Source organism: Littorina saxatilis, linkage group LG5 (genome assembly GCF_037325665.1).
Source record: "Littorina saxatilis isolate snail1 linkage group LG5, US_GU_Lsax_2.0, whole genome shotgun sequence".
In the NCBI taxonomy this organism is placed as follows: domain Eukaryota; kingdom Metazoa; phylum Mollusca; class Gastropoda; order Littorinimorpha; family Littorinidae; genus Littorina; species Littorina saxatilis.
In genome coordinates this window covers 39,294,741-39,319,651 of record NC_090249.1, presented here as the reverse complement: position 1 = coordinate 39,319,651, position 24,911 = coordinate 39,294,741, and the positions used below count along the sequence as shown (strand labels likewise).

The window sequence follows — 24,911 nt, the reverse complement described above, 5'->3', positions numbered from 1 at the left end:
CGGCTTAATAATCCATGTAGCACAATGTTTATAGAGATCGAGGGGTACTTTCTTTCCGTTCAACATGCTAAATCCTTCTTCAATAGTATGGGTCGTACACGACCCACATCCTCCGGACCGTGTAGTTCAAAGCGTGATCTTGTGAAGGTTTTTTTCTGAATTAATATTGCCGATTCTTTTCTTTATTTGGTGTTTAACGTCGTTTTCAACCGTTCAAGGTTATATCGCGACGGATATTGCCGATTGACAAAGTTGTCAGTAACAAAATTAATTCAGTGAAACATTTTGTAGTCTGCACAGAACACAGCCACTGACTGTAGATCTTTTGCATGTGTCTAAATGGAAGCTATGATGCTAAGGCTTTATCAGGTAAAAAGCCTGGGTAAATCTATGTGATTGACAAGATGGATCACATGGAAAGGACTGCGTTTCTAAACAGTCTGCAAGTACAGCTACTCACAGGTCCGTCACCATTCCGGGGCCTTCTTCCGTCGTCCTTCTCTCGCAAAAATCTGTTGTACTCATCGTTTCTTTCTCGCACCTTGTCCAGCTACAAGTACAAAAAGCACATGCTGCTAAATTCCACCACACACAAACTATTGCAGGGATAAAGAAGCAGTATATTCAAGTGTCAGGTTAGTTGATTAACACAGGTCTTCATCTTTAGAATGTTACTATCTTTTGATGCACATTGCAGTTCAGCAACTGGATGCAACCAATGCTCAGCTAATAAAAATTGAAATAAGAAGAAGAAGGAATTTGTCAAAGCAAATCCCTGAGATGTGGTTCCATACAGTGCTCAAGAGATGAAGGCCTGTAAAAACCAATCACCATTACTTCAAGCACATTAGGCTGCAACCCAACCTCATACACACGCATGCATTAAACGGTAGAATTGGACATTCATGCAGCATGCAATTCCAGACAAATTGCAGTGAAAAGCAAATTCACCAGCAAGCATAACATGTTACCAAATATAATTTCAGTAACACTAATGTAAACCTTCAATCTGAATCAGCACCATTTTCTTGCATCAGTTCCCAAAAGCATAACCCATGCAATTACCACAATGCAAAACGTAAAAATCTGTCATGCATTTTTGGCTTCTCTGTCAAATATGGAACAGCTTTTGTAGGTAGGTTTTGTGTGTGTGTGCGAAATTACACAGCACTTACATTCTTACGCACTGGGATTCTTTAGAGAGTCAGAGCCTTCCAACTTAAAAACCTAAACTACATGTAGTACTACTGTGCTTTTAGTTAAATATTGGCTGAAGACAAATATTTCATAAACGGCTTGAGCTCTTGTCGTTCATGGTCTCTCTGTCTTCTCTGTTTGATATGCGCTGCTCATTCTTAATTTTCTACAACACCTTCAGATTTCATCAGGTTGATCCAAGTCTGACTAGAGAAGCCATTATCATGCATCTTACAGAGTAGGGTTTAATGTCCACAAAATATTTGTCTCGCTCTCTGCAGTATGCTGCCTCTGCTGCTGGGCAAACAGGTGCACCACTTGTAGAGGACCCATTACAGTCTTTCTTGCAGACCTTAAACCATTACAGCTTTGTCAGTTCATTTGAGACAAGAATTTCTTGTACAGGGTTATAATTTTAGAAAAAATGGTAAATCAGATTTCAAGTTTAGTATGCCTATAACTGTTCACATTGTATGACAATTAAAAGAGGATGCACTGACTTCCATCTCCAAACAGCATATCAATTAGCATTTTGGCTCTCAGTTTTCATTTATTTTTTTCACGTGTGATATTATGTGATGTTCCATTGAGTAAGACAAATCTGATCTTTCAAGGGAGAGAGGAGGCAGGAAGAAAGTAAAAAATGATGGGACAAGGGGGATGGGGGAGAAGGACCTTTCTTTTTGCTCCGCTGTCGATTTAAAAACAAACCTATTTTTATCTTTACTCTTTCTGTATATCTAACAGCACTGCAACCAAGAAAAATCTTCCTGAATTGTACAGCGAACACTGATCATCTGAGTTAACCATACCTTGGAAGCATCACTGTCATTCATTCCAGGAAAGTTGACGTTGCTGGCTTTGAACTCATCTGTCTGATGGATCAGACTGGGCCTACCCCCATAGCTTTGCTGAAAACAACCAAAAAAAGTCACATCAGAGCAGTGCACACACTTATTTTCAAATTACAATGTATCCAGCCAATGTTTGGCAGCAGTCACATCGGCTGATCATGAAGATGTATTCTAAGGTGCCACTTGCTTAAACTACAGAATACTGAAGAATAATGAGCTGCAAATACATGTCACATTCACAACAATAAAAATAAATAATAAAATAAAATAAAATATTTCCATAATCATCATTCTAAAAACATGAAAATGCTGAATACATTAGCTCCATTTTTCCACATGCAAATCATACATGATGCACAAGTGCATACATCATCCTCTCTCAAAGTTAAGTTTAAAGGAATCTGTAACTACAATTGCTGATCACTGTGATCAAAACTAGTTGAACTGTAGATATCTTCTTCAATTATTTGTCTAATACTACTTTGCCACCTTAAAAATCCATCAAAAGAATCTTCTTAATTAAAATCTGTGAAACGAAAAGAGAAAGATGCAAGGTGCAGCAAAAGCAGAAGCAGCTATGACCAAAGCACAAATATTAGCATAAAACAAAGAAACTCATTCAAAAGCAGGGACGATCAAAAAACATCAAAACAAGTTTTTAAGTTCTAACAACTAGCACAAATACAATCTCTTTGAATATTGACAAAACTTGTTCCACATGATCATCATGATAGAACAATGCAGAGACATACATCTTTGAATGGCACCAATTTAAAATACAACAAATCTATCCTCTTATTTTACATAGCGGGACATCATTGCACATGGGACCTTATATACACTTTCTTTCTTTATTCCCGTACGAAATGAACATATATGAACATATAAGAGACATATAAGAAACCTATAAGTTTCTTATAAGAAACATATAAGTTTCATATATGACAAGTAAAAAGCTATGTATGTCAGTTGTAGGAATAGGTTTCTTATAAGTCTCTTATGGGGAGGTTCTAGTATAAAATATCACCAAAATCGCTTCAGTTGTGTTCCTATTTAGAATGGGAAATATTAATGGATTTCGGCTCAAATAAAGTCAAATGCATTGCTGACCCATATATTGTGTTAGTTAATATGTCACGACAACTGCCGTTGAGAAACAATTCAACGGAAAAACATACATTATCTAGAAACCGAAAATAGTGATTTTGGCGTTTCCTTGATAATTCTTCAAGGAGCGCACATTTTTTAAAGAAATTCAAAACATACAATAACATGTAATTGGACTACATTTTGTGGAATCAAAATTACGTTATTTTAATTAAAACGTTGATTTCATCATATTTACATATAACGGTTTTAACTGACAAGCTATATTTTCTTTGATTTTATCCCGACCCACAAACGCCTTCCACAAAGTGTAGTCCTATGAATACTAAAAAGCCATGCTACGTTTTGTTCCAGTCGGTTGAGAACATTTTGAGTTATCAAGGAAACGGCGAAGCAAGGTGCCGAAAACATCATTCTGAGAAAAAAAGGCTTCAAAGTTTAGATACTTTTTATTCTTGTTGAAATTCACAACATTTCATAAAGATCGGTGAAAAATTAGAAAATAACGGTTTATAACTGACAAAAGCTTGGTTTTCTTCTGAAAAGTACGTATTGAAACTCAGTTATGGACAACGGACCTACTCACACAATTTCATAAAGATTGGTGAAAAAACGGGATTTAACGGTTTTTTAACTGCCAAAAATCAACTTTTTATTCTTGTTGAAATTCAGTTAGGGACAACCAACCTAACCACAACATTTCATAAAGATCGGTGAAAAATTAGAAAATAACGGTTTATAACGGGTTTTTAACTGCCAATAATTAACTTTTTCTTCTTGAAAAGTTTGTATTGGAGATCAGTTAGGGACAATGGTCCAATTTTGGTGTAAATCCGACGATTAGGGACCAAGAAACAAGGAGCAGAGTGTTTTTTGGCGGTTAAACTGTCATTTTAACGGTTTAATGATTTGGTGAAATTTCTTCCACCACAATACTATACAATGTTTTATCTACCCATTATTGCAAGAACCCCAAAATCACAACTGAAGCGATTTTGGTGATATTTTATACTAGAACCTCCCCTTAAATGAAAAAGACCCCAATTCATATAAGAATCATATATGAATCATATATGAGAACCTGCACTTCCAGAAACCTATAGTTCTCTTATATGTTTCTTATATGAATCTTATATGACTCTTATATGAATCATCACTTAGTTTCTGCATAGGAGAATTCAGGACTTAGAAAAAATATTGGACAATGCTGAATTACTGGCAATACTGGCTTTCATATATGTTTCATATATGAACAGGAAGTGGATGGTTTGCCTTGAGCATTATCTCCCCCTGACTGAACGGCCATCTTTGTGACAGCAGCTCTGTGAGGATGTTTAGCAGAAAATCAGTGAAAGAGCAGGACTAAAATGCAAAGTTCTTACAGAAATAATTGGACTTGATGTATGAATATGTGAAGAGAATGTTTATGTCATGCTGATGTTTGTGGGTGGCTGGCAGCCCAACCAACCCAACAGCTTGACACTGACAGGTTTGTGTTTTTATTCAAAATCCAGAATTTCCCTCCATTATTTGTTTTACTTTACAGTTCTGGTTCTGCATCAGGTGATCAAATCATGTTTACCAGCACTACTTTGGTTCAAGCAACAAGAAACTGTGACAGCTGTGCATATTCAAGAAAATTATTTGTGGCTGTAACTTGTTTGTTGTTTCTTGTTCATAATTTCAAATTTCAAAGTATTGGATTTGAAGAGGACAATGCATGTCTTACTCCTCTTCTTGTGACCAGTGATTTAGAGATCTGTTTGTTTTTGCCCTCAAAATAAACACAACTTCAGTAAAGATATGTATATATACTGAACCAAAAGGTATTTTGCAGTTGGATTCATTATAATTCAAAGTCAAGACAGTTAAATTGGGTTAAGCAGGTGTTATTTCCCTTGAAAACACAAATGTAGGTCAAGGTCGTGTGTCTAGTATGAGACATATAAATATCATATATGAGACATATAAGAATCCTATAAGGGAGATGTAGGTTTCATATAAGATTCTTATAAGTCTCATATATGAACATTTCATATAAGAGACCTATAGCTTTCTTATAAGAGAATATAAGATTCATATAAGAGACCTATATGAGCTCAGGTTATAGGTTCATATATGATTCATATAAGTTTCTTATAAGAATTTACCTCATTTGCATTTAAAATACCTATAAGCCACATATATGAAATTGTCATACAAGACTCTTATAAGAATCTTATATGAAATTGGGTCCAATTTCTTATAAGAACGTTTCGTACGGGTTTTCTTTATTTGGTGTTTAACGTCGTTTTCAACCGTTCAAGGTTATATCGTGACGGGGAAAGGGGGGGGGGGGGGGGGGGGGGGGGGGGGATGGGATAGAGCCACTTGTTAATTGTTTCTTGTTCACAAAAGCACTAATCAAAACATTGCTCCAGGGGCTTGCAACGTAGTACAATATATGACCTTACTGGGAGAATGCAAGTTTCCAGTACAAAGGACTTAACATTTCTTACATACTGCTTGACTAAAATCTTTACAAACATTGACTATATTCTATACAAGAAACACTTAACAAGGGTAAAAGGAGAAACAGAATCCGTTAGTCGCCTCTTACGACATGCTGGGGAGCATCGGGTAAATTCTTCCCCCTAACCCGCGGGGGGTGGGACCTTACACAAAAATGCATGTATCAACATTTGGTGCAGAGCATAATAAGGTACACTTTCAGCATGATACACGTGTCTCAAAAACAATATCTAAAATCAGGGGGAAACAAACACTATCATGAAGAAAATGTGTGGATGGATTACTGTTTTCCTGTCTAAAAAATCAGCAAGTAAATTAGTAACAAACAAAAAACACACAAAAACTCATTTTATACACACACAGACCAACAATAATATCAGTTTTCATACAGAAATCTACTAATGTACATCGAAATAATATTAACAATACAATTGATCAGTAAAATCTTATGAGGAAAAAATATTCTAACATAAACTTTTAGTAAAGTAAAAAGCGAAAATGATCTGCACGATAAATGAAAAGTCAGGAAAACACAGCAGACCTTTCAGTTTATGATCATAACAGTAAATGTTTTGGTGCACTTATCAGAAATCTAAACAATTTATTTCCCATCCTCTACTCCAAGAACAAGGGGAAAGACATTACAATTTGTGAGCATGAGAAGATGGAGACTCACATGGTTTTCAAACTGTTAGCTGGGATCAACAAACACAGTGTATAAACGGGATGTGACAGCTGTTAATGTGTTCTTGGTTTAAACAAAAATGCAGACATACAATGGGTTTAGTTTGATCGGGACATTTGAGTTCATCAGTAACAAAAAAAGCGTAACATTTGATAACATTTACCTGACTCAAAACTGATACTTCATGTATTGCTATGTATTTTCTCTTGTGCTTTTAAGTACATGTAACATTACACATGTGCACAAAACAATCCAACTGCCTGAGCTGAAAAAGGTGACCAAAGGGGTTAGCACACAGAAAATCAAGACAAACTCGCATTAGCATCAGACCCACTTCAAACCGTTAACATCTACCTTCAGAAAATCTTTGTATTCCTGCTGCTGTTCTTCTTACAGCTTGTGGCGCTCGCCCTCTCTGGAGCCGAGGCGACTGAACGCTTCATTGCTGGCATGTGTAGGTTTTGCCCCCCGCTGTCCCTCTTTCTGTTTCTTCCTCTCCAACATTTCGTTGTATTCTCTGTGCCTTTCTTCTCTCAGTTTGTCAGGATCACCTCCAAGGCGGCTGAAGAGTTCATTACTGGCAGTAGGGGGTTTCCGTTCCCGCTGTGCTTGCTCTTCACTCTTCCTTATCAACAGTTGGGTGTATTCTCGGTGCCTCTCTCCCCCTTCCCTGGAACCGATGCGACTGACAGCCTCACTGGGCACTGAGGGCGTGTATTCTTCCTGGCCAGGAAATCGTTATACTCTCGATGCCTCTCATCCCTTAGTTTGCTCTGCTGAATTTCCCTTGACCCCAGGCGACTGAACAAACCTGATTCGGTGGATGGCGTGCCACTGGCTCCTAGACGCGAATCTTGCTGTCTCTTCTGATCAAGCATTTCGTTGTACTCTCAGCGCCTGTCGTCTTGCAAACTTTTCTGATGTAGCTCGTGGCCTCCAAGTTTGTAGGGCGAGTAGACTCTTGGGCTTTCTGAGGCAGCTCGTCTTGGCAACAGCTTACTGTCATCTGCATTTGCCCTCTGTCTCTCGTCAGGATAGAACGGCTGGCCTGTATCAATCCTGACCCTCTTCTGAGGTCCATAGCCCCTCCCTCTGTCTAAATTCTGTGTGTTTGTGGGGTTGGAGCTGTCTACGTTGTGATGCTTTGTGACCCTTGCAGGTTTTTCAGAATGGAGCTGTTCTCGCCAAAAGTTTTTTTCAGCTTTTCCTGTTCCTCCTGTTGCCAACATTGCAGAAAACAAGAAGAGCAAACGCTCGATCGAGTCACTTTCGCAGTTCTGAATATTATATGAGGCATCAGATGGACAGGAAGAAATTGCTATTCACAACACAATACAGATGTAAATAATTTGATGTAAAGAATAATCCTATAAAGTTTGAATCAAATCCGATGAATAGTTTCAGAGATATGATATTTCAATTTTTTTCCTTCAAGACATACCTGTGACCTTGAAAAAGGTCAAAGGTCACCAAAGCAGACGTCAAAGTGTAGAGGTCACTGGGAGTCACGTTCACATAAAATTTGAGCCCGGTCACTTTTATAGTTTCCGAGAAAAGCCCAACGTTAAGTTGTGTGTTGCCGAACAGAAAAGGCTAGTTATCTCCCTTGTTTTTCTGATAACGTTCGTAAAAGGCTACAGATGTAAATACTTTGATGTAAAGAATAATCCTACAAAGTTTCAATCACATCCGATGAACTTTGTCAAAGATATAAAATGTCTAATTTTTCCTTTGACGCTGACCTGTGACCTTGAAAAAGGTCAAAGGTCAACGAAACCATCGTTAAAGTGTAGAGGTCATTGGAGGTCACGACTAAACAAAATATGAGCCGGATCGCTTTGATAGTTTCCGAGAAAAGTCCAACGTTAAGGTGGTGTCTACGGACGGCCGGCCGGACAGACTAACACTGACCGATTACATAGAGTCACTTTTTCTCAAGTGACTCAACAAGCAAAACCGTATCAGGTTGCATTCTTTCCACGTGCCCTGAAAAAAGTTTGAAAGTTCTGTGCCATGCCTGGTATATTTTGTTGTGCCCCAATTTACAAACCAATTTTCTCGGCAGCATGCACTGTAAAAGGTGATGATCCACAATTTATTTGGTAATAAAAGCGCTTTCCATGTGCTCTGAAAAGGAATTTACAATTTACATACTCTGCCTATAAGTGCAACATTTTGTGTTCACGACAAACAACAGACGTTACAATGCAGTCGGCTCAGAATGTGTTGTATTTGGTGAGGTAAATGCAGAGTAAGATGTTACAATTGTACATTCAACACTGTTCTGTGGCATCATAATGGTGAGCAGCAGTGCTAGTAACACAACAACAACGGTAAACACTCATCAGAAGTGAAAATTCACACACAAAAACTCAAAAATAGGTGGCACGATACTCATTCTCAAACATGCAGAAAGACACATAGCACAATTTCACACAAGGCCACACTCAAACCAGTAGTATAAAGTCAAAACCAAGCAATTGAGCAAAAAGGTCTCTCAATTCAATTTCGCAATAAAGTAATACATGTATTTCATACCTGTCCATTATCATACCAGTAAGCCACGCACTGCAAAACCAAAACTAAGGCGGATGCAACAGGGGAAATCTCTAAGTTCTCATGCCAGACTTAACCTTTTTACTAATACCCTTGATAAACTTTCATGAGATTTGTTTTCCATCCTGGTGGTCATTTTTCTCCATCCCAAATTGTGGTTTACTGAACGGCTTCTTCTACCTTTTGGACGGGGAGGGGAGACAATGAGAAACAGTCCTGTCTCTATGCTTTGAATTCTAAGGACCACGCTTTGCCCCTGATTATCATTTATTTAAGAAAGTTAAAGATTTAAACATGTATATATAAATCCTTGTAAAGATCAAGATTAACTGTACATTTATACTTGTAAGATACTTTGACAATGATGTATTACGCCCTGAAGTTTGATCAAGTTGCTGGTGTATTTTCCAGTAAAAATCAAAATCGATTGGAGAAAACAAACAGTCATTTACAAATGTGTTAATGTCAACAACAACAACAAAAGTTCTTAATCATATGTCCCAGTTTTGTTACTGTCTTGCATCTAGCGGCAGTAATTATTCTAACTGTAGCTTCAAATAGCAATCGCCTTTCCTTGCAAATTCACTACACGTACATTGTACTTCAAAAAGAGAGAAACAAAGAGTTAAACAAAACAAAAACTATAAATATTAGAGTTAAAAACCAACATTAGGTCAACTAGGTTAATCAGAAACAAAACTATTTCTCATGGCATTTACAGCTGCTGTCAGAGACCTGTTGATTTAAAAGCAATCTCAACAGTAGAAAATAATATAAAAAAATCTGCATTTAAAATGACAAAATTAGTTAAGACTACAAATTCAAATGTCAGTTAATTAGCTTAAAGTAAAGAAAAAGGTGTTTTAGCTCGAGGAGACACACGATGAAGATGTAAGATGTAACTGTTTAGCCTATCTGCTACTGAAGAAACCTGAGACAGTGAGGAAGGATCAGAAAAAAGATAGCTCTAAATCCTCTATAATTGTTTTGCTAAAACTGTAAAATTTGTCTGCCTGTATTCTAACCGAGTTGTAGTGAACCAAAATCCCCCTAGTCCTAAAACAAAAAAGGAAAAAAAATCTAACCGCACCTAAGATCCTAAACTCGCGCTGGAAAGGACGCTGACTGCAGCGAAAAAGCAGTTTGAAGCCACAAAAGGGTCAAAGCCTGAAGTTCACCTTCGCCACTTACAGTAAGTCTATTTCTCCTCAAGCGCATATCATGACGGTGTCTCCTCCAAGTCAGTTCCAGTGGAAACAGTTCCGGCAGAGGATCCAGCGAAGAGAGTCTTGCTGTCTTTGATGGTGCGTGGAACCTTCTTGGAGGGAAAGAGAGAGGGGTGAGAGGATCCAGCGATGCAGTTCTGGGCGTTCCGATGTGTTGTGTGAAGCTGCGGGTGCTCAAAGAAAGCGGAGCCAGGGGTCTGACGGTAGACCTCTGCGATGGTAGGTTAAGCGAGCTCACAGAAAGCGGAGACGGTGTGTCAAGTAACAGCGGTGACAGGGGTGCAAGCGCTGTTCTGGTCGGCGCCAGGAAGGTCTGTGTGTAGGAAATGCGGGGCCAGTATGTCTCCTGGAATGGAAGGAGATGGCTTGTGTCTGGCAGAACTCTCTTGTAGTCCAGCCAGTTGAATCTGGGGCGATCGTATCTGCCCAGTCCCCATGGATAAACATCGGCAGGCTGGTAGTTGTTGTAGCGCAGAGGACTACTGTAGTGGGGATAGTAGCTGTATGTGTTTGGCGCTGTGTTATAATCGCGTGCCTTTCTCGTGTGATCGTCTCTTCCCAGGGTCCATGGAAAGGTCAGTTCTGATTCTGGAGCCTGGTGAAAGCTCCTCCGAACCGTTTTCTGCTGTTCCAAAAAGTCTTTGGTCTCTTGTCTTCGCTGGGAGTCGTACGACTGCCGGGCCGTTTCGTATCCCCCGAGTCTGCTTGAAAGGGGTAGTTCTGGATAGGCCGGCCCGTACCTGTAGGGCCTGGCTGACAGATTTTCTCCCAGGGAGTTGTTGTAATCTTGCCTGCTCTGTGCGTTCAGGGCTTTGCGCGCTTCATCGTAGCCGCCAAGTCTCCATGATAGTGGTATCTCAAGGCTTTCAGGCTCATGCCACCAGATGGTATGAGCTGTGTCTCCGTCATGCAAATAGCTGTTGTACTCCTGCTGCCTCTGTGTATTCAGCGCTTTCCTGGCTTCTTCATAACCTCCCAGTTTCCATGCTAGTGGTACCTCGGCTACCTCAGGATCATACCAAATAGTTCTTCCAGTCTGCGAGTCTGTCAACTGGTTTTGGTATTCCTGCTTTCTTTGTGCATTCAACGCCTTCCGTGCTTCTTCGTAACCTCCAAGTCTGCAAGATATGGGCACCTCAACATGTTCTGGTTGATACCAGTGCACTGTTTGCTTGTCACCCATGTGGTTGTTGTACTCTTGTCTCCTTTGTGCATTCAGTGCCTTCCGTGCTTCTTCGTAGCCTCCAAGTCTGCAAGATATGGGCACCTCAACATGTTCTGGTTGATACCAGTGAGCTGTCTGCGTGTCACCCATGTGGTTGTTGTACTCTTGTCTCCTTTGTGCATTCAGCGCCTTCCGTGCTTCTTCATAGCCTCCTAGCCTTGAGGAAATGGGCACCTCATGGTATTCCTGGTCATGCCATTGCGTTCTCCCTGTCTGCTTCTCACCGACGTGGGCCTGGTATTCCTGTTTTCTCTGCACGTCCAGTGCTTTGCGGGCTTCCTCGTAGCCTCCCATTCTAGAGGAAAGTGGAACTTCCACACTCCTGGGCTCGTGCCACTGAGTTCTTGCTGTCTCCTTCTCCTTCAGGTGGTCTTTGTAGTCCTGCTTTCTTTGCTCATTCAGCAATCTTTTCGTGTGCTCGTACCCGCCTAAGGGCAGAGGCTGCTCATGAAAATAGGGCTGATGCAAGTGCGGTCTGGCCGTGTTCATTCGATTCATGTAATCCCTGTAGTCATACTTTCGCTGTATGTCAAAGATTTTCCTCTTTTCTGTGTACCCTTCAAGTGGAAGGACCTGCGAGGTTAACTCTGGTTTATAACAGGGTTTACCGCTTGTTTGTGTCTGGTACAGATGTTTCTGTAAGTCTTGCCGTCCGTGTGTGTCGAGCGGTCTTCTTTGTGTGTCCTGTCCGCCTACAGGTAATGGCAGAGACAGCTCCTCCTTGGAGGGTTTATTGTGGCTCGACACACCTGTTCTTTCAGCCTGATGGACAGCAACAACAGTTTAAGCATTCTCTTCTACACCTCAGTAAGTTGATGATGTGATGCAAACTAGCTTGCAACACAATGAAACTTGATGACAACTGATGCGAAGAAATGGAACTGTTCTTCAGTGAGAGGATAACTAAAGTTGTATGACCATGAAAACGAGATGACTACCTATAGAGAGGGGTGATGAGAGGCGTTTTGACATTGTCAGCATGATTTGCTTTCCTGCTGGTTTCTCATTCCAGTGCCCCCTTCCTCTATTCCAATTCATTTTCTCTGAAACTATTTTCCCTTATGTTTGGGGATCATTCATTTGAAAAAAAATACCACAGTTGAATTGTTGATTCAGCAAGAAACACATAGGAACTCTAGTAGCGCATCACCTCATCACAAAAAAAACTAGGTAAACAAAGCCTTGTTCTGATACTAATAATTTATCTTGATCTAGGTAACAGAACTGATTTTAATATACTTAATTTCTATGCAGCTGTAAATGCCATGAAGTGGAACTAGAGCTCTTAAAGAAATGCAATTTCAAAATGCGATTTCTGAGTTTAAATATCCCCTTGCTAGGAAATCTCTGAGGAACAAACATTTATACAATTACTTTCAGACAGTAGCTAAAGCCTTAAATGTCAGTCAGGAGTTAAATACATTGCAGTCACAGCACACAGATTAGTTGTACATTGTATCACTTGTGAATGCTTTTCAGAGCACATGCAAATACTTTTTTGCTTCCATACAGATATATAATTTAGGAACTACACAGGCAGAAATATATCAAAGCAAGATACATGATTCGTATTTCTGATTATTTTGTGTGTGCTGAGATACAGATTGATTAACACTGTGATACCTCACTTAAGTGTAATCTTGTTGTCTTTCTGCCCTAAGCTTATGCCTGTTACTGTTTGTTGTGCCAGTTCCAGAGAGCAAAAAAACTCTCCACTGATGGTTTCTTCCATATTCGCCTTTCTCTACTGCCTGCGTTTATTTTTGTTAGCTTAGCAGCACCTCACTTATATGATCAAATATGCCCAAAAGAAATAATTCCTAGCTTTAAAAAATGTTGTGTAAATTATCAGTATCTCATGAAAATCTAAATGAAACAAGAATGAGGTAAACAAATTAAAAAAAAGAAAGAATGAAAATGTTCTGGTCATTCGATTGTTTATGAAATCCCTTTGGAAAGAAAGAGAGCGCACAATTTAGCCAGCTGTCATGGCCACCAAGTACAAAATATCATCTATACAATCTAATGATGAGTTGTGAATTAAATGAAAATTAAGACTACGCCCCTCTCAACTAGGTAATTACTTCATTCAGACTACGCCCCTCTCAACTAGGTAATTACTTGAACACATGCATTATTTCATGATCTACCCCACACCCATCACCACCCTATCACCATTTGTTTTCCAGTTCAGTTTGTCTGCTCTTTCTTTTCCTTGTCTGTCTGTCTTGTCTGTCTGTCTGTCTGTCCGTCCGTCTATACACACATCTGCTGTCATCTTTTGTCTCTGTCACTGCTGGCAGGTTAGGCACCGACACCAACCAGAGTATTTATTTTCAACATCAATCACCATTGAAGTACAAGTAGAGGACTTGGGGCAGACTGGTGCAGAAACTAAGTCAACTGCCTCCAGCAAACCATAACCTGGTGAAACTGGCTGGCAACAGGACAGTATGCCACAGTCAACTAGGGGTTTGCTATGCGCTAAGCTCAGTGGACCACAAAACTCTAAAAGACAGAAGAGGTTGAAGAGGATTGATCAGCTTGTACTACCTGCTTCAAATACTCCTGATACTCCCGTTTACGCTCCTCCTCCACTGCTCGCCTCTTTTGTTCGTAACCCCCGAGTGGCAACGTTTCTCCTGCCGGTTCCTGCCCCGTTCGCTTCACCCCATGCTTGGACTGAGCGCACAACAAGGAGTTCCATAAGCAACCTGAGTATCTAATGCAGAAATACTTTCTGGCTATATAGTTACAATAACAATATACAGTGGATCACCTGTATCGCATGTGGACAATTACATTCGACCTGTCCGCCACAGGAACACATTAGCACTCACAAATCCTTTACAAAAACTTTAAATAAAGATTCAATCACCTGATATCAGTGAATTGGGCATTAGACGAGGAAATCACGTTTGACCTAATTTCATTACCCACATAAGTTTAAAGAGCATATTCTCCTGCAACTCGGAGTGAAAGTCTTCCCCATTTGCCTCATTGTCCCAACATTCTAACAAACAAAATAGAATCCTTCACAGTAATTTCAACACTAAAGATACCAAAAACACTGCAAAACTGTACTACACATATTTCTATCCACAGGAAAAACAATCAGTAAGTTCAGTGGTAAATTAATTTATACTAACGTTTGAGATCGAAAAACCCATATGGGGTGAAAGCAACAAACTACCTTGAGAAATTCATTGTACTCTCGATTGCGCTCAGCCTCCATCTGCCTTTTCTTGCCCTCGTTTTCCCCGACTGGCAAGAGCTTCTCCGCGGACGGCTCGATCTCTCTCCAAGCACGACTGCCTTGATTCTGAGACTGTGGCAAGTAGGAAGTAGATTTTAATTACGATAATGAAAAGGTTGAGGACAAACATCTCTCACTCAGTGGAGTTTTAATCTTATAATCCGTGGGAATTCTTAAATACAACAAAATAACTGTATCAAATAATATAATCACTAATCTGGTAAACTGAGAGCAAGAAAACTTAAATATACTTAAAGCTGTGACACTTTCGACCACCCAAGGGACCGATTGAAAGTGGTCGTTATTGAAAGGTGAATTATATTGAGGGGAAAAAAACAACTCGTCGGGGATCCTAATTGGGTGTATGGTTGTTAATATGGAAAGGTGTTTGCCAGGGCAGGTTTTCCTATATCATAATAAATATTAGTTATATGTGTCTGCTCCTGCTGAATATAACAGTTTCAAACTGCCTGTTAATTCTTCAACTGTTCAAGACCATTATAATAATCTAATTAACATGAAGTCGTGCAAATGTTTTAATGTTGCAGCAAGAGTTTCAGTTTTTAACTTTCAATTCAACTTTGAAAACCATGCATATTGTTTGATGTTGTAAATATTAAGAACCAACAATTCAAGGTGTAAACTTTAGTTTAACTGTGAAAATCATGCATATGAGTCGACATATTTGTACCAAGAATTCAAGGAGCCGAGGGGCATTGTAACACACCAGATTTCTAAAACACAAAGGATCCTATTCAGCACCTTATCAGCTCAGTTTTAACATAATACAAAGATGTATATAACAAATACTGAACATAAAAAAGTGACAATATACTACTTACACCCCCTCCCCCTTCCCCCCCCTCCCCCCTCCCCCCCCCCCCAAAAAAAAAATACAGTGAGAAAGTGTCAGCAAGCCAGACAGTTAACTACTTCGGCATCAGGGGTTATTCACTTTAAAACAGGCTGAATTAAGTCAAGTGATACTGGATCAATGTAAACACTTGCTTGGAACAACACCCCCTCCCTCAAATCCCCCCTCCCCGCTCCTTAATTTCTACCCCCCCCCCCCCCCATCCCCCAATAATCTATCTGCACTTTCTGTATACTGTTCTTTGAAAGTAATATTGCAATCAAACTGTAAATCAGCTGGTCTTCGAACCATCCTTTCACACTTCAACTATGTTAGTACAAGTGGATCTCAATCCTGCGAAAGAAACATTCTCAACCTGGAGAAATTTGTTGTAATCTTCCTGCCGTTCCCTCTGCAGTTTTTGCTGGGTGCTCTCATACTCCCCAAGCTGCAGGGGCTGCTCTGCTGCTGCTGTGTCTGGGATTTCCCACAATTTCCTACCCTTTTTGCCTGCCGACTGAGGGATTTCAAGACGTCAGAATATTGTGAATGCAGTGTGACCAACCCGGCCTCCATTCAAAATCATAATTAAACACACCAATGTTGCTGCCCGCACTCCTTACTAGATGAGGAACGAAAAGAAGTGTGGCCGTCACCAACTCCCTTGCAGACCAAACTATACGGCAGTCGACAGGAGTTGGAGAAAACGACAACATTTATCACCAGTGCTGGACTGATTGTGTAACCTCTGCGAACGCCAAGAAGAAGAAGAAGAAGCTGCCCGCACTCTTCTCCATCATCAGATATTGCCAAGCTGAAACTTGTCTGACATGTTAAATTTGTCAGCATGACCATTTGAAAGCGAAACAAATCTCAGTCATGAACAGAAAAGTGCTTATGGCACATCAAAAGCTACTTAACCTACAGTGAGGCTTCAAACCCACAGGCAGCCATGCACTCATGTGAGAAATAACTATCAAAAGCTACCAACTGATGCCACTGATCGAGCTACAAAGCAGAAGCAGAAGCAGAAGCCACCAATATCAGGACAAAACACATTCTGAAAATCTGCATCCAAGAGGGTGATCAACCTAAAACATTTGCCCATGCTGGAAGCAGTATCTTTAGTCCTTTGCAAGACACAAATCATTCTGAATATCTCATTTTAGTAATAAGTGCTGCATATTTGTTTTCTAATGGAGTTCTAGCCTGGAAACTATCAGTTATAAAACTAAGGCATAATTTTATTTCATTTCCTCAAGATTTAATACACTTGTTCAGCAAACCGGTGTGTACCTTTTCCCTCATATCTTGATACTCTCTCTTTCTTTCCTCAGCCATTTTTCGCCTGGCTGTCGCGGCATTGTCATCAACAACTGCTTTCCCACCCCCTTCCTCCGCACGCCACTGTCCACGAGCGCCTTGCTCTAGCTGCTCAGCTTTTTGCTGATACAAAATGTTGCTGGATATTTTATTGACTACAGCAAAATCACAAGTAAATGCATTGTAAACATCTGCCAAGAGCTTTTTTCCATAGCCCAATATGATCTGCCACGAAATTTGCTCGCCCAAAAAATCGTAAACACATTCTTATGGTTTTTATTGTTGTTTAAATCTTAACAAAGGAGAATACAGAGATCTATATTTAACCACTGTGTGTACTTTGCTTTCATATCTTTGTTTATGAATCCCCTAACTTTATTTCTGTCAGTTTCAAGATAAAAAAAAAATATGAGTTACAACGCATATAGTCCTCAAAATTCAATTATTTCAACTGTTTCATGACCATAACATTTAAGACAACAGTTTGAAGTCTACATAGCATTTGCATTTAACCCTAAATCAGTAAGCCTCAAAATGATGACTTATCAATCGCATAATCCAGAAATGATATGCACCTGTTGCATGTATGTCTGCATCTCTTCTTTGCGTTCAGCCTGCAGCCGTTTTTTCTGCTCCTCATAGATGTCGGTTGAAGTCTGGGGGTTTTCACGTATCCTTCCAGGCGTTTGTTGCGCTTTCCCTACCTTAATGCAACAAAGTTTGTGGAGAAGCCCTCCATTTTTAATTCCTTGGCATTGTTTTCTTTCTTTTTTCATACCCAAAATGACAGTCACCTCCCAGACTGTAGTCACTTCTGACAGATCCTTGAAAACAAAGTCTTGGCAAAAGTTAAAGCAGTGAAACTTGAAGGGGAAAATCTGATTTAATAGTATGAAAACACACAAGCCAGTGCGGTTAGGCCTCTAGATACACACACAAAGCAGTTAGCAAGTTAAACAAAAAAGTGAAAACCTTATCCAGGGTTTGACACTAGCAGGGGCGGGGGGCCCAGAGTTTTGTGTTCCGCCCCAAACATTGCCAAAATAAAGCTTGGGGCCCACTCCGCCCCAGGATAAATTCCAACAATGACAAACCGAAAATTCTAATGCCAGAGCCAATCACTAAAAATCGCCAGTCAAAGTCGTCACTGAAATTTGCGTTACGTTCAATGCCGCAGTCAAGAAGAAAAAACATTGAAATCGTCGAAGGACAATGCTGCAAGGGAAATAACTCCCAGATTGTTCACTTCTCTTGTGTTTTTTATTATTAATTTTTTTGTGTATCTATATATATATATATAAACAACTCAATAAAAAGTCCAAAACCAAGCCAGAATGTCACATCTTTTTAAATCCAAATTTTCGGCCCGCAGGCCTTCTTCAAGGTGCACAGACCAAGCGTCTATAGTATACTTGGACTTTTTATTGAGTTGTTTAAATAAGCTTTTTTAAGTTTTAAAAAGTTTTCCAGCTTTCATTGTGTGGAGTGGTGCAGAGGAAAAAGAGTTTCTTGAATTCTGTATCTATATATATATACGACTTGTGTCTGTGTGTGTGTGTGTGTGTGTGTGTGTGTGTGTGTGTGTGTGCACGATGCACGGCCAAAGTTCTCGATGGATCTGCTTCAAATTTGGTGGGCATATTCAGGTACACCCGGGACAGGACACAACCTGGTCGATATTTCAACACGTGCTCTCAGCGCGCAGCGCTGAACCGATTTTGGTTCCACCTCAGCTACCCGGGCCCCCATACCGACACACCAAAGCCGCTAGACCACATCACAACGCCAAAGTTCTCGGTGGATCTTTTTCAAATTTGGACACCGTATTCAGCTACACCCCGGACACAATATCATCGATGAGATATTTCAACACGTGCTCTCAGCGCGCAGCGCTGAACCGATTTTGGTTTTTCTGTTCATTTCACCATTCCCAGTAACTCTTCCTTATCTTCTCCAGTGTTTTGCGTTTATCTCCCTTCCTTCGTGTGGCTTCAATCCATATTCCCGTTTCAGTCTACGTTACTATTTTTAGAATGTCACTGCGCTGTCCAGAACGCTTCCCTTGCACCCGTAAGTTGTTCTTACTGTCAAAGTGAAAAGGTCGAATCAATTTATAGCCACGCGAAAAATACACTGTCACCTATCTCTATATATTTATAGATATAGATATACATATATATATACGGCTTCTCTGTGTGTGTGTGTTTGTGTGTGTGTGTAAGCAACACCTGTGGATTATAGAGTTCTGTTTGTGATGGGGTCTAGCGGCTTTTGTCTGTCTGTATGTTCTGGCATTTGAGAAGCCACAACAGATAATATAGGGCTAAGAAATAAGCTCTAAAATTCTCAATCCCGTTTGACAGGACTTCGCCTTCAAAGGTGATTGTGGTGAACTGCCACGCTCTCTGTCTCGCGATTCACCACGGCGAAGCCGGGTATTCCTCTAGTATATATATATATATACTTAGCATGAATAAAAGTGGGCCCCAGATTTTTGTTTTCCGCCCCAGCAATTTCCATCTCTGGGGCCAGTGTGGCCCCAGGCCAAATAAGTTAGTGTCGACCCCTGCTTATCTGAAACTGTATCCTGAGCCGGCAGCAGGATTCGTTCAAGATTTCACTTGGTCTCAAAATACTCATTAGGTGTCAACAGACATTCACACACACACACACACACACACACACACACACACACACACACACACACACACACACACACACACACACACACACACACACACACACACACACACACACACACACATATTTGAGAAAAAAACAAGCCAATCCAGATCCAGCGAAAAGGGATTTCACATCGACTACTCTGCATACAAAAAAACCCAACTTATTTTAGGCTCTGTTCACCTGTCATCTCTCAGAACAAGCAAATTACAATACATTCCAAAAATGCTACGACTACCATGGTTAGATAAGCAATTATTTCCAGGCAGGGCTAACACAAAACTGTGTTCATGGTTTTATGAATACAATATACTATGATACTCTGCATTCAAGTAACAAAAAGCTACGCCCCTCCCCCTCCACCCCCCCCCCTCCCCCTCCCCCCCCCCCCTCCCTCCCCCCCCCCCCCAAAAAAAAAAAAAAAAAATCCCCCAACTCTGACCGAATCCAATCTCAACTACTTGAACTAGGTGCAACTCAACTTCGGTGTTTACTAATTCACATATTAGCCACTAAAGAAGAAACTTGGAACAGGTAAAACGGACCACACAGACAACATTACAATAGTTGGTCATTTGTTCTAAACAATAAGACATCTATGAGGGAAGATGTGGGAATGATCGATTTCTCTCAGCGGATAAACCTGGCTGAATACTCCCTCAAAGGAAGAAAAACAGCTACAGAAATGGGATCAAAATTCACTCAACAATCACAGCACTGCAAGAGAAAAACTGGTACTATTTTTCAAAGCTCATTGGACAACAGCCAAACCAATCGCCAATCAAGCAATCTTTGCCAACGGCAACGGTCATGACCTCAATATGTCTGACTTTCATCGCTACATGGAAGCAGTCAACACTCATAGATAGCAACAATCCAAAATTCAAACCACACTTGTAGGAATAAAAACAGCAGGGGAAAAAAATTGGCTCAAACCATGTGTATCATTACCAATCCTCTAAGTTCTAACCCACACAAAAAGAAAATCGACCAAACCGTCCAATCACTACAGCGCAAAAAGGAAGCTGAGACCAGCAAACAAATGTCATCTAGGATACCTGATGCATCGCAGCCCTCTGACCAGGGTGCATCTCCTTCCAAATGTCTTTGTATTCCGACTCGTCTAACTTTTTCTCTGCCCGCATAAGATTGGTGCGCAAGTCCAGGGTGGGTACGGGTTTGCGTTTGGGGTAGGTGTGGTGACCGTCAAGGTCACCTTGAAAGTGACGGCCAGAGTCCCCAACGCCGTGGTCGACGGTGTGCTCGGGGTGACCGTGAGTACGTGGTGAGGGCTACAAGTACAGCAAACAGTGCAAAAGTCATGCAACGTTCGTACACAAAAACAACAGTGCAAATTAGTCATGCAATATTCGTTAATTGTAAAACAATAAATCATGCGTGCAGAGTGCATTTGCAAAAATGAAATTATAAGAGCATGCAGTTTTTAATTTTTGTATATATATAAACCATCAAAAACAAAATTACAACTGCATGCATTTTCATAACTGTACAGGCTGTTAACCATATTTTATGCAAGGTATTTGTCTTTCGCACACAGAAAGTGACAGAAAGTGTTACATGTACTTTAAGTGTGCTTTCGATTAACATAATCATCAAGCGGACAACATGAAAAACTAAAAGAGACTACACTAAAAATAAAAGAGACTACACTAAAAATAAAATAGACAATAACTATTATTCAATTAAGCTCATATATATACAGCTTTTTCTTTCTCTTCTTTTCCACGTCTCTCCTGCTGCACGGACAAAAGTCATTCTAACTAATCAACAATCTGACAAATTAAATCAGCATTATAATAATACTCAAAGTGTTATTAATAAAAGCTGAATTTGATGCATGGTTACAACAACAACAAGTTACAAATGATAAGAGTCGTAAATGCCTGTTAGTTCACAGTAAATTTAGTCATGACATTACACACAATACACCATCACATTCACACAACCGGACACAAAACGCCATCACATTCACACAACCAGACACAAAACGCCAAAACAGCCTGAAAGCTCTAATTAGGGTCCCAACAATGAAAGCCAAAAGATGTAAGACATGCTTTATGAGTTCTCCCTCATAAGATCTGCAAGTGTTCAGTAGGTCTTTTGATAGCGTAAGGTTAGTTCAGAAGTTGACGTTTCAATGTTCCAAGAATAAACTTCTCCCATTTCAATTAGGCATAAAACCCGCCAGTCAACACCATCTCCTTCTGCTTGTGAACAAATATCCCGCAAACACATGAAAGCAACAAAGAAAGTTGAACATATAATTCTAGTCTGTAAAACAACTTCGATAAGTACACTATATTTGCTACGTACTGCATCAACCAGAATGGTAAATGCTGCAACCATCAACGATCAACCCCAAAGAGCTAACATGTTCATACACAAATGCAGGGGGGAAAGAATAACATGTGAGTAATACTGACCGCTTTCTTTCTTTCTTTCTTTATTTGGTGTTTTACGTCGTTTTCAACCACGAAGGTTATATCGCGACAGGGGAAGATGGGATAGAGCCACTTGTCAATTGTTTCTTGTTCACAAAAGCACTAATCAAAAATTTGCTCCAGGGGCTTAATTGCAACGTTCAGCAGTCCCTGCAATGTACAGCCCCCGGCGTGAGCGGACACCTGACGTGTACGGACACATTTGCTCGGCACGGAGTGTTTTCCTTCTATATTTGCCCCCCCTTAAACGGACACCTGCAAAACGTGGACGCGGACACTCATTTTCGGTCCCAACAGGTCATACCTCCAATGTACGGACAGACCATCGTCAAATTTTCACCACAACAAAATCGATAACAGAGCAGTCCGGCTCTTGGTACAAAGATCACAGCCGCAACGGGGTGATGACAGTGACTGATAACTTGAGTGCACGTGTACCCATCAGGAGGGGGGTTAGTTTTGGTCAGGAGTGGAGTACATGCGAAGATGCCAACATGAAACTGCACTGTGCTCTTTATTCTTGTCGAGTGTTGGATGTAAACAACAGAAACCACAGTCGATGAAGGTCCTGAGCGAAAGAGAGTGAAAAACCGGCCACAGTTCTCAGCATTGTGTGTCTGTGTGTAACCTCTTTCATTGACAAGATACTCTTGTTTCCCCTCAGCCTTGACCAGTGAGTCGGTTGCCTATTCTGTGAACCCTTCAGTTGTCTTGCTTTGTCAAAAGTTACGACACAGTCAACTGGTTTTGCTCTGAGTGAACAGTGCAGCTGGCCTCTCTGGCCACAGCCCCAAACAGTACATGGCTGGAGGGAGTGAGAGAGAGGGGGGGGGGGAGGGGTGGAGGGGTAGCTGGCTAAACTCTGTGGGGTGTCCGGTGTCACTGCATGTCAGCAGGAAGAGCATTGGAGAGAAATAGAGAGGTGTACTCTTCCACACAATTTCCAAGCATCAGTTGTCACGGCTTGGGGTAGGCATTAGTGAGGGAGAGTGGGAGCTGTGTTATGTACAGTGTATTTCCGACTGAAGAGTGAAAAGTCACTGCCATGCCACATGATCGGCATGCAGTCAATAAAGCCAGACAAGAAGAAAATAAATTACATGATTATGACATGCAGCTCTATCTGCTGCTATTTATTCAAACTGGTTTTCAAGCTTATTCTTGCAAAGCATCTGCACACGCTCCTCCGTGCTGTGTTTGTGTGGCTGCTTTCGTATGTCAGTGCATGGTGAGTGTGTTCACTGCCTTGAGGATTTATTTTATCTCTTCTTTTCAACACTTTTCATACAAATCATTTGTACAGAACGTTTAAAGAAGTATTAGGAGTTTATTGTTATTGTTTAGTAGCCACAAAAAGTGATTAGCATAGAATCAATCCTGTTGTTTGTGTGTCTCTGTGTGAGTGAGGGGGAGGGGGTGGTGTGGTCACCCCTCCCGTGACCGGACACCTGCAATGTACGGACAGTTTTGCTAATTGGCCCAAGGTGTCCGTTCATGAGAGGGACTGGTGTAGTACATTAATAGGTCCTTACTGGGAGAATGCAAGTTTCCAGTACAAAGGACTTAACATTTCTTACATACTGCTTGACTAAAATCTTTACAAAAATTGACTATATTCTATACAAGAAACACTTAACAAGGGTAAAAGGAGAAACAGAATCCGTTAGTCGCCTCTTACGACATGCTGGGGAGCATCTGGTAAATTCTTTCTCGTCCCAACCAATATGGGACTCCCCCTAACCCGCGGGGGGTAATACTGACCGCTAGGTATCAGGTTCGGGTCTACAAGATGATTATCGTTAAGCTAAAAACACAAATAGGGGATTCGCTCCATCTCAGCAACCAGTGTCTTCTTTTTCGTTCGCTTTTTCTGCACAATCAGTCTCTCCAGCACTGTCCTTTCTCACAACCAGAGCACACTAATAATTACAACCAGAGCACACTAATAATTACGTATAACCTGTCCGATCTCGTGCAGAAAAACAATCCTGAAAGGGTTGTCCGCTCTGCCTCCCAAAATAAATTTGTCAAAGCTCCTAAGTATCAGAGGGACGATCATGGTGGCCGCTGTCTTTCAGTCGCAGCTGATCATATCTGGAACAAACTCCCTTTGTCTCTACGTCTCAGTCCATCTCTGCCTTCTTTCAAAGCAAATCTCAAGACTCACCTCTTCAGAGAAGCATTCTATGATGATGTAGTTGTCGCGACCCTGTGAATGTGCACTTTCGGATGAACAATGTTTACTCTGTGTGTGTATGTGTGTGTGTGTGTGTGTGTGTGTGTGTGTGTGTGTGTGTGTGTGTGTGTGTGTGTGTGTGTGTGTGTGTGTGTGTGTGTGTGTGTGTGTGTGTGTGTGTGTGTGTGTGTGTGTGTGTGTGTGTGTGTGTGTGTGTGTGTGTGTGTGTGTGTGTGTGTGTGTGTGTGTGTGTGTGTGTGTGTGTGTGTGTGTGTGTGTGTGTGTGTGTGTGTGTGTGTGTGTGTGTGTGTGTGTGTGTGTGTGTGTGTGTGTGTGTGTGTGTGTGTGTGTGTGTGTGTGTGTGTGTGTGTGTGTGTGTGTGTGTGTGTGTGTGTGTGTGTGTGTGTGTGTGTGTGTGTGTGTGTGTGTGTGTGTGTGTGTGTGTGTGTGTGTGTGTGTGTGTGTGTGTGTGTGTGTGTGTGTGTGTGTGTGTGTGTGTGTGTGTGTGTGTGTGTGTGTGTGTGTGTGTGTGTGTGTGTGTGTGTGTGTGTGTGTGTGTGTGTGTGTGTGTGTGTGTGTGTGTGTGTGTGTGTGTGTGTGTGTGTGTGTGTGTGTGTGTGTGTGTGTGTGTGTGTGTGTGTGTGTGTGTGTGTGTGTGTGTGTGTGTGTGTGTGTGTGTGTGTGTGTGTGTGTGTGTGTGTGTGTGTGTGTGTGTGTGTGTGTGTGTGTGTGTGTGTGTGTGTGTGTGTGTGTGTGTGTGTGTGTGTGTGTGTGTGTGTGTGTGTGTGTGTGTGTGTG

General features: G+C 40.9%; 1 protein-coding gene across 1 annotated transcript in view; it reads right to left on the bottom strand.

The window, feature by feature from the left end:
- LOC138967097 (uncharacterized) overlaps positions 1 to 24,911 on the bottom strand; it is a 128,278-nt gene that overhangs the window by 85,397 nt on the left and 17,970 nt on the right. The window contains exons 13-20 of the mRNA XM_070339577.1: positions 20,534 to 20,767; positions 15,847 to 15,987; positions 14,555 to 14,689; positions 13,915 to 14,043; positions 10,102 to 12,123; positions 2,010 to 2,108; positions 1,433 to 1,549; positions 461 to 550 (exon numbers count right to left, since the gene is read on the bottom strand). Of these exons, the coding sequence (XP_070195678.1) occupies positions 461 to 550; positions 1,433 to 1,549; positions 2,010 to 2,108; positions 10,102 to 12,123; positions 13,915 to 14,043; positions 14,555 to 14,689; positions 15,847 to 15,987; positions 20,534 to 20,767 (2,967 nt within the window). The remainder of the gene's footprint in view (positions 1 to 460; positions 551 to 1,432; positions 1,550 to 2,009; positions 2,109 to 10,101; positions 12,124 to 13,914; positions 14,044 to 14,554; positions 14,690 to 15,846; positions 15,988 to 20,533; positions 20,768 to 24,911) is intronic.